Source organism: Poecilia latipinna, unplaced genomic scaffold, assembly GCF_001443285.1.
Source record: "Poecilia latipinna isolate Pla-1442-1.1 unplaced genomic scaffold, P_latipinna-1.0 Scaffold3, whole genome shotgun sequence".
Taxonomy (NCBI): Eukaryota; Metazoa; Chordata; class Actinopteri; order Cyprinodontiformes; family Poeciliidae; genus Poecilia; species Poecilia latipinna.
In genome coordinates this window covers 285,989-295,110 of record NW_015112619.1, presented here as the reverse complement: position 1 = coordinate 295,110, position 9,122 = coordinate 285,989, and the positions used below count along the sequence as shown (strand labels likewise).

Below are 9,122 nucleotides of genomic sequence, written 5' to 3'. Positions count from 1 at the left end.
TCACATCTCCCCAATTGAAACTGTCTAGAAAATCAAACTAATGTTTGATTAAAGTGAACTAAATGTTGAATGCTCCATTAACATAGCAGTCACCTAACGTGAAGATTTATTTTTTTTTGTTTCTAATTTTTCCTGTCCTATCTTTCTTTTCTTGCGTTTGTTTGCAGAAGAGGTCGACTACACCACCTTTGGCACCAACACCTTGACTCGTAAAAAGAAGGCGGTGGTGACGCTTCGCAACAGCGACATCAACCGTAAGCGTCCCCGCGTCCCAATTGGCATGCCGCAGGACTTCCGTCCCGTCTCCTCCATCATCGACGTGGACATCCTGCCCGAGTCCCACCGCCGCGTCCGACTCTACCGCCACGGCTCGGACAAACCCCTGGGCTTCTACATCCGCGACGGGACCAGCGTTCGAGTGACTTCCCACGGCCTGGAGAAAGTTTTCGGCATCTTCATATCCCGGATGGTCCCTGGAGGCTTGGCAGAGAGCACTGGACTGCTGGCGGTTAATGACGAGGTGCTGGAGGTGAACGGCATCGAAGTCACGGGGAAGTCTTTGGATCAGGTCACGGACATGATGATTGCAAACAGCCACAACCTGATCGTGACCGTCAAGCCGGTGAACCAGCGCAACAACGTCGTCCGCAGCAGCAGAATCTCCGGCAGCTCAGGCCAGTCGTCGGACAGCAGCGGCTCCATCAGCAATCCGAGTTTGTCGGTGGCCTCGGCGCGGGAGGCAACCTCTGTGGCGCATCACAACTACCACGACGACCTGGAAAGCGACGAAGACACGGACATCGTCATCGAGAACAGCCTCAAGCGACCGTCTCTCCGGTCCAACGCCTCGCTGGCTTCCAACGTGTCCCGAACGCACCAGCAGACTCCGGCGGCTCCTCCCAGCCCTCCAACGAGGCCGCCGTCGGTGGTCTCCACCTCTTCCTTCCGGTCCCAGACCAGTCTCAACGGAGGGTCCCACCACCAGCACCACCAGCAACCACAACCCAGCATCAGCCTCAGCCACCAGCTGCACAGAGACCTGAACCTTAAACACAGCCAGCACCAGCAGTCCAAACACAGCGAGCTGCACATGCAGCCGCCTCATCACAGCAGCAATCCGGCGCTCCGGCACAGCAACGGCAGCTTGCACAAAATCCTCAGCTCTCTGAAAACGGACCCACGCCACAGTCTCGCTCTGCCCAAGGGAGGGGTGGAGGAGGATGGCACTGTCATTACCCTATAATAATTACAGATAAGGAAGCATAAACATCCCAGCTGCTCAGAGACGATACTGGAACACCCGGATACACACGAGCACAGACTGCGTCCTCTGATGTTTTGTTTTGTTTTTTATAAGGCAATAGAAAGTTTACAATAATGATACTGTGTATATATCTTGTATTTTTTACGTTTCTTATGTTCAAAAATTGTGTATGTTCTTTATAAGCGTCAGAACAAATGGCTTTTTATAGTCCACTGTAGGTTAGAGCTCTGAATGTACCTGCAGCCTGGTGTCTTTTCTTGGTGTCCATTTTTAAGACCCTCTTTCATTCTCAGTAGAGGGACCAATGTGGGGTTACTTATGGATGTGTTTTCTTTACAGAGTAAATCTATACTACTTATATTCCCATAATGCTGTGTAGAGTTTGTTTTTACTAGGTCTTTTATGCATCCATGATTGTGATCAAATCTTTGTATCTGTTTAAATAAATTATTCTCTCATTCATGAAAAGCAGATGTGATGAGTCAGATGTTTCAATTTAAGTCTCATTTTCTGCATGACATACAAAGTTCTGGAAATGAGATGCGCCAAGCAGAGGTTTTCCTTACAGTAGTGTGGAGGGGAATGAGTTTTTGGGTACGCTTAAAGGACAGAAATATTTATGTGATTGCAAATTGGTTAACAGTCAAATTGTTGGGGTTGTACCCCGGTCCATTCGTCATCGCTTTCAATCGATCACTATGTCCGTACATGTCCTTTTTTTTTCATCCACCCATCTCCTTTTTTAATCCATCTGTTCATCCACCCAGCAGTTCATCTCTACATACATCTGTCATTCATCACTCACTGCTTCAATAATCCCTTCATCTGTTTGTCCATCCATCTGAACTTTTCATCTGTTCATCCATATATTCATGCTTTGATCCATCTGCCAATTTCACCATGTGTCCTGTTCATTTGTCTGTCAATCCATCCATTTATTTTTTTTTCAATCTGTCCATCTTTCATTCATTTCTGCATCTGTTGTTCTTCATCCATTCTTTTCCATCACTCGTGCATCCATCCACATTATACATCATGATTCATTTGTTTCTATGTCCTTTCATCCCTCCGTCTATCAATCTTTTGTTTTACTTTGAGCATGGAAGAGAAAATAAAAAGATAATGGAAATAACTCGGCGTACAGGCTATTTATATTTACAGCAGCCTGCAGTTCAATAATGTAGGAATAGGAAAATCTTTTAATCCTACCCAAGATAATCTGTCGGTTTGTTCATCCATACATTCGTCTCTAGTCTTTTCCTGTTTGTTTGTTTTTTTATGAGTTTCATATTCAAAGTTTGACATGCAAAAATTTCTGCCGTTTGTATTTTAATGATCTGTTCGGTTTCTCCCTCGAAATAGACGGAGAAATAACATATTTCAGTAGAAAACTGGTTATGTCTTATATTGAGATTATTGTTATTCTTCTAAAGAAATTTAGTGAAGTTAGGGATTTTTTTTTAAGCTTACACCTGACAGTCACATGAGTCATGACGGAAGTGGATGTCTTGAGTTTCTTTTAGCGGCACTAATTGTTTTCTATAAATGTGTGACCAACAGACGATGGCACGAGAGTTATGAACTTGTTTTCTTTCAAGCATTAAATGACATAAAGTATTGTAACAGGAACACTATGTTTGATTAGCTCCTCTGTAGTATTTTCCACTTTATTTGGGTAGACCGTGATGTTGAGGCTAACTGAATAAATTAGTATATTTAGAAGCGGCAAAGTACATTCTCTGAAGGTTAGATTCCTTTGTTGTGGATCAGCAATCTTTATCATTAAGTTTTTGACTGCAGGCAACCTTCATCAGGAATGCAGCGTCTTTCAGTCTTAGAGGCCCTGCAGCAGCAGCAAACATTGTGTCACCTCTTTGCTAGTGAATGTTTGCCCGCCATGTTTATTCAGGATGCTGCACTAATCAACCGGCTAACTGATCCTTTACATCAGGCTAATCTGCACCGCCACTCTGCAGATTTTAGGGTAAGTGGGGGAACTGAACTGCTAACAAACAGGGTCATTGTGTAAACAGTGGAAGAGCACACACTGTACACTGAGACTGCAAACCATATTCACATTGCAAAAGACAAGGAAAAAAAGTAAAAAAAAATGTAATTAACATTAAAAGTCCCAAGTATGGTTCTTTCAGGCAAGCATGTGCCCAAATGTATATGTTTTGTATATAACAAGTTTTGAAGCATGTTTATGACAATTTATACTTTTGGAGAAAAGCGCTGCACTGAGCCTTACACGCCATGTTATTATCCTGGCTGCCATCTGCTGGCGGCAAATGCACCGACATGCTAAGAGCTAAACGGTAAATTGAAACATCCCCGCAATGAAATGCTGCTGGACACCGAAACGAATCCCAGTTCATTTTTGTTCAAATCGTTTTAAACTTTAATGTTGAGTCATGGTGTTAAATAAAGAACATGACAAAATTACGTTAGACCTGCTTTATTCATTTGTGTGGAACCCGTCGACAAATTTGAATTCAGTTAACTAGAAAATAATAGAAAAATAGTTGAATTAAAAACATATCCGTTGATAGAAAGCAAATTTTTAGTTGTTTAAGTAACATAATTTGTTTATGTTTAGTGAATGAAACATAAGTTCACTGAAAGAGTGTTTGCTTTGTCAGACTATCACAAAAAAAGTTAAGTTCGTTCAACTAACTTCTATTTTGTCAATTTGAGGTGATTTGAAAGACTTGAGTTAATTTATTAATTTTATTTTAGTCAAACATAGTCATAATGTCAGATTATCCATTTTTTCTTTCAATTAACATAATAAAATTATGTGAAACCTGTTGATATATATGTGTGTGTGTGTGTGTGTGTGTGTGTGTGTGTGTGTGTGTGTGTGTGTGTGTTAAGTCAATGATTCATTTCTTTTATTCTGAATTAAATCCAAAGTATTATATTATATTTAATATATTATAGAGGATATTTGAAGCGCACTTTGGTATGTTTGTCCCTCACGAGTTTCCTTTTACAGTGCGTCACACGTGACCCAGTCAGTTGACAGGGCAAAACACGGCAGTTGGTCAGTGGGGGAAAAAAGAGTAGACAGGGGAAATGGACCATCATCGGGTGGACAGAGTGGGCCTGCTGTCTCCTCTGGAGGAGTCCAGCGCGGAGATCAGCAGGGACAGCGGCATCGTGTCTCAGAGCGCCAGTAGCCTGTCCATGGTGAGCGACCTGTCCAGCAGCGGCACCGTGTCCCAGAGCCCCAGCTTCGGAGCAGCAGCCGCGGCTAACGTTGTATCCCGGAGCCCGAGCTTGAACCAGGCAGCAGGGGAGCACGGGACAGCCGACCAGCAGCACGACTCGGAGCAGGACGACGAGGTCCTGAGACAAACCGCGCTCCAGTACTCGTCCTACATCCGAGCCACAGCTGGAGAAGAGGTTTGTTTAGTCGTCAAGGCACAACATGGAGTCCTCAGCTAAGTTAGCATGGTTGTTTATGGCACCTTTGCTTACCGTAGAGCCGTGTTGTGGCTCGATGGGGAATAGTTCATAAGCTTGACGTGTTCGTGGGATCATAAACAGGGCCCGGATTTTTTTTTTTTTTTTTTTTGAGAGCTCTCTGTCACTCCTGATGGACATGAATTGAGCAGGCATGACTCCAGGATGTTTATGCAGTCATGGCTAACTGATGGACAAAGGCTCCTGTGTCCTCAGCTTGAAGTTAGGTGTGTGTAAGCATGAATTTGAGGCTGTCACATGGTTTCTAGATAATCTTTGAAGCTGAGGTTGGCCGATTTACATTCCCAAAGCATTTTCACTTTGTGTCACGTTAGAACCACAAACTTCAACAAGTGTTATTGGGATGTTATTTGATAGACAAACAGATAAGACTATCGTATGGTATTTTCAAAGATTTTTACTAATAAGAATCTGAAAAGTGTGGCATACTTTTATATTCAACCACACTGAGTCGACGGAGTGAAATTTTTAGCTATCAAAAATAGCTAAACTTAACTCGGATTGGATGGAGAGTTTTGATTAATATCCATTTCCAAATCTTTCCACAGATTCCTAATTGTATTTTGGATAATGAATCTGCTTTGATATAAGCAGTGCACAACTCTGGCTGTATGTTTAGGGTCATTGTCCTGCTAGAAGGTGACCTTTTACCCCAGATCTTTGCAGCCTTTAACAAGTTTTTATCCCATTATTGATGGATGGATGGATTGTCCTCCATCAGCTCTGAACAGCAATCTCACAGCAAGATTTTGTGTGTTACTGAGTGAACGTTGCGTTTATGGTGCTGTGCAGTTTTAAAGGTGCACTCAGTGTCTACCTCCGAATTGGAATTTACTAGTTCCACCTAGAAAAATGAACCCTCCCGAAGTTTGAATTTCAGAGGCGTCCAGTCATTCCCAAGTTAAGATTAAGATGTTGAACATTTTTATTTGTCGACCTGACATTTTCTGTATCTAACCAAAAACACAGAGAGTGCTGTTGGCTCTTTTAAATAAAGAGAACTACTTTGGCTGACTACCTTTTTTTTTATTGTGATTTCCAACTAGAACCTGTTCAAACATCCGAGTGAGCTCAAACGCAGCATCATTTTCCAACAAGCATTCGATGTAGGCCGGAAGGATCCGTTTTGCTGTCGCTTAAAACAATGTCTCCAACATGGCTTCCCCTGGTTTTCTGTGTCCTTCGGTCTTTTTGATGCCGTTTGTTCACTAATCTTTGGCTATTTATTGAGGCCTTCACAGAATAACTGCATTTATACTCAAATTAAATTACACACTGATAAACTCTTCTAAAGGCAAATAGTTTACTTGAATTTTATTTGGGGTATCAGAGTGGAAGGGGTGAATAAAAATGTACCCCTTACCTTTTTAGATCTTAATGAGTAAAAAAGTAATGATAAAAAAAAATACATCCATGCATCATTTCCCGTACACTTCACAACTGATCCTACTTACATAAGATCCCATTAAAATTCATTGAAGTTTGTGGTTGGAGCAGAAGAAAATGAGAAAAGTAATGGCCATCTGTCTTGCCGTAGTTTAGTCAGCAGCCACAAAGGCATTTCTGTTATGAGCTGTGTCTGTGCATATGTGATTTCTTTTAATTGTTACATAATCTATGCATATTTATTGAGATAATGAAATGAAAAATAAGGAAGTGTAATTCAGGCAGTTATTTCAACAAAATATCAGATCAGAAAATGGAGAAAGGAGGTTACCGTTCTAGCCAGTCACAAACACATTTTTCATTTAACATTATAAATTTTGATCCCAGGTACAGAGGAAGAAAAAAAAAGATTGGTGGAGGGCGTAGGAGGTATTTGAGTCGCCCATCAACTCCCCAGATACCTAAATATCGACATAAGCTACAAAAAAAACAAAAAAAAACCTCCATGTCAGTTAATATTTAGGTTTTAATGATCAATATTTTCCTTTCTTTTCTCATGCTCAAGCTTTACATGTCGGCTCCTTTTCTATATTCCAGATCCAGTGCTTGGAGAAAAGCTTGGAGGAAATGCTGACGAGAGTGGATGAGTTTGTGGGGATGCTTGATATGGTGAGCCTGGGCAGTCTCTGAAACGACCGAAGTAACTTTTTTTTATTATTATTTATTTATGAAAATGGCAACCATTTGGATTTCTTTCTCTCTTCTTTTTGTATATCATGTCCCACTAGATTCGTAATGATACATCCCAAGTTGTAAATGAAAATCTACCAAAAATCCAACAGAAGTCTGATGAAATGAGGCAAATATACAGAAGAATTGATAAACTGGAGGTACGTAAATCTTCCAAGGATGTTGTCAATAAGCATTCTGTTGTGCTGCCAGGCCACTGCGGTTGAGCGCTTTACTGATTGTTTTCTTAAATAATTGTACCTGCTAACTCTCTTTCAGAAGTGCTCCATGACTATTGGACAATGTTTCAAATTATTTTCAATTTTTTTGTTTATGGCACAATTATATTTTTTTCCATTAACAATGCTCACTGAAACCTTTCGTAGTTTTGAAATTTCTTCAGCAGCAGCATGTTGTGTCTCTTCCAACAGTATGAATTGCCATAAAATCCACCCTGATACATTATTATTATTAAAGTGGTCAACAAGGACATTAATTTTCAAATCCAGTTCAAAGCACAGTCAGATCGCTTGTGATGTTTTGAGATCCAAATGTGTTTGGTAAAAGGAATGTGGCATAAACATTGTGCATTTTGGGCTTCAAGAATCTTAAATTTGTTGCTTTTGTCTGTTTGCAGGCCTTTGTGAAGATGGTTGGAACCAACGTCAGTGCAATGGAGGAGCAGGTCACGCAGGCAGAGACCGACCTGGGAACACTACCGAGTGCTTTCAAGAAGATCCTCCGCACAATGACTGTCCCAGGATTCTTAAATGTGAGATTTCATGACAAAGTTTTCTTTAACAGTTCATAGTTTTTATCTGGTATGGTGGATTCTTTTGATAACAGACTATTTTGGTTTTGTTCTGTGCTCCAAGACGAGTCGGTCAGTGGTAGCTGAGTCGAATGTGTTTGCTTCCAGAAACAGGCCAGTCCACGAAGACCAGCCCCAAATCAGCGCCAAGAAGTCCCCAGCGTGTTCCAGACAGACGATTATTTCTCATCACAGCCTGAACAGTGACAGAACTGCAGAGTCGAAGCCTGGTTCTAACCTCAGAGGCACGTTTAGTGAAACTGTACTGACAACTGCCATCCCTCTGAGGAGGATCCATCGGTGCAAGTGGCCTCAAGAAGCAATAGTAGCTTTTTTCCTGATCAATTCACTGGAAGACAAATGACAATTTACCACGGTTTTATTGTCATTTTTTTCTGTCTTTTTTTTTTCGAGGCGACGACAAGCTCTGAACTGTAGCAACATGTTTTTTAAAAGTGCCTACATGGAGTTTTACGCCTTTCAAGTTCGTGGAGTTAAAACTGTAAAATGGTTAAACTTTTGACAAGTAAGGAAGGAAAAAAAAAAAAACCCTGCTTGTTTACAAGGCACAGTAAAGACAGTACAGTAGATGTAACGGATGAAAAATGACCCCAGCCTCTTTTTCTACAAAAATATATTCCTGTTACTGGTGTTTGTACAGCTCTGCACGTTGAACTAATCTGTAATTCTATATGACTAATTCCTTGTACCCCAGCAATATTGCTATTACCCAGTTAAGCATTTAATGTCTTCCATTTCAAAATATTCACTTCTTATCTAGCCTTATCTTTCTAGCTGTGGATGACAGTTGCTTCACTGACATGGGGCTAAATCTTTAATGGCACCGTTTTTTTATGGAACAAAGCACAGGTGCAAGGACTGGTAGTTTTAGTTTGCCGTGCCACACTCTTAGCTAAAAGCTTTGCGCCACAAACTGTGAATTATCACAACAGGACACTTTGATTTGTCTCAGCATGATGTAATGTGGCTCTAACCCCCAAAGCAAGGTGGTAGGTGTCACAGCCATTATTTATATATTTTTTTTTCTTTTTTGCCAAAATAGTTGGTACAGATCTCCTTTTTACATGCTAACTTTGGTTGAAGTTTTTAAATTAACCAATAAAATGTATTTAAGTCAAATTATTTCATGTCCTTATATTATTTCAACCTTTTTTTGCACAAATGTTTATTTGCTCTACAAATCTGACTGTGCACTGAAAACCAGTAGGATTTGAGCTTTAGAATTGTCGCTCAAGGTGGCAACATGTTTGAAAAGCTCTATTAGATTAGTTCTTATTTACTCTTTTTGTACACTTTTGTTTAGGTTGGGGCATTGCTTATTTGGACACTCATATCCCTATTGATATTGGATATGAGCAGCTGGAAGGATTTTTGCTCTTTTTGTTTTCTGTCGGTTTTGATGCATTTTTTATTATTATTATT

At 40.7% G+C, this 9,122-nt stretch overlaps 2 protein-coding genes across 4 annotated transcripts in view; both read left to right on the top strand.

The window, feature by feature from the left end:
• Positions 1-1,735, top strand: part of pard6gb (par-6 family cell polarity regulator gamma b) — a 42,774-nt gene extending 41,039 nt beyond the window's left edge. The window contains exon 4 of one of the 2 annotated variants that reach the window (XM_015047847.1): positions 221-1,735. In XM_015047847.1, the coding sequence (XP_014903333.1) occupies positions 221-1,243 (1,023 nt within the window). In that variant the 3' untranslated portion in view covers positions 1,244-1,735. The remainder of the gene's footprint in view (positions 1-220) is intronic. The other variant, XM_015047922.1, reaches the window with a different exon arrangement.
• A 2,507-nt stretch (positions 1,736-4,242) lies between these two features.
• On the top strand, positions 4,243-8,822 carry bloc1s4 (biogenesis of lysosomal organelles complex-1, subunit 4, cappuccino). Of its 2 annotated transcripts, none has more exons than XM_015047613.1 (5): positions 4,243-4,672; positions 6,737-6,808; positions 6,928-7,029; positions 7,506-7,640; positions 7,794-8,822. In XM_015047613.1, exons 1-5 carry the CDS (start codon positions 4,343-4,345, stop codon positions 7,884-7,886), a joined length of 732 nt encoding a protein of 243 aa, XP_014903099.1. In that variant the 5' UTR covers positions 4,243-4,342; the 3' UTR covers positions 7,887-8,822. The 2 variants fall into 2 exon arrangements, with proteins under 2 accessions (XP_014903099.1, XP_014903018.1); XM_015047532.1 differs by having other exon boundaries at positions 4,247-4,672; positions 7,788-8,822.
• The last annotated feature ends 300 nt before the right edge of the window (positions 8,823-9,122 follow it).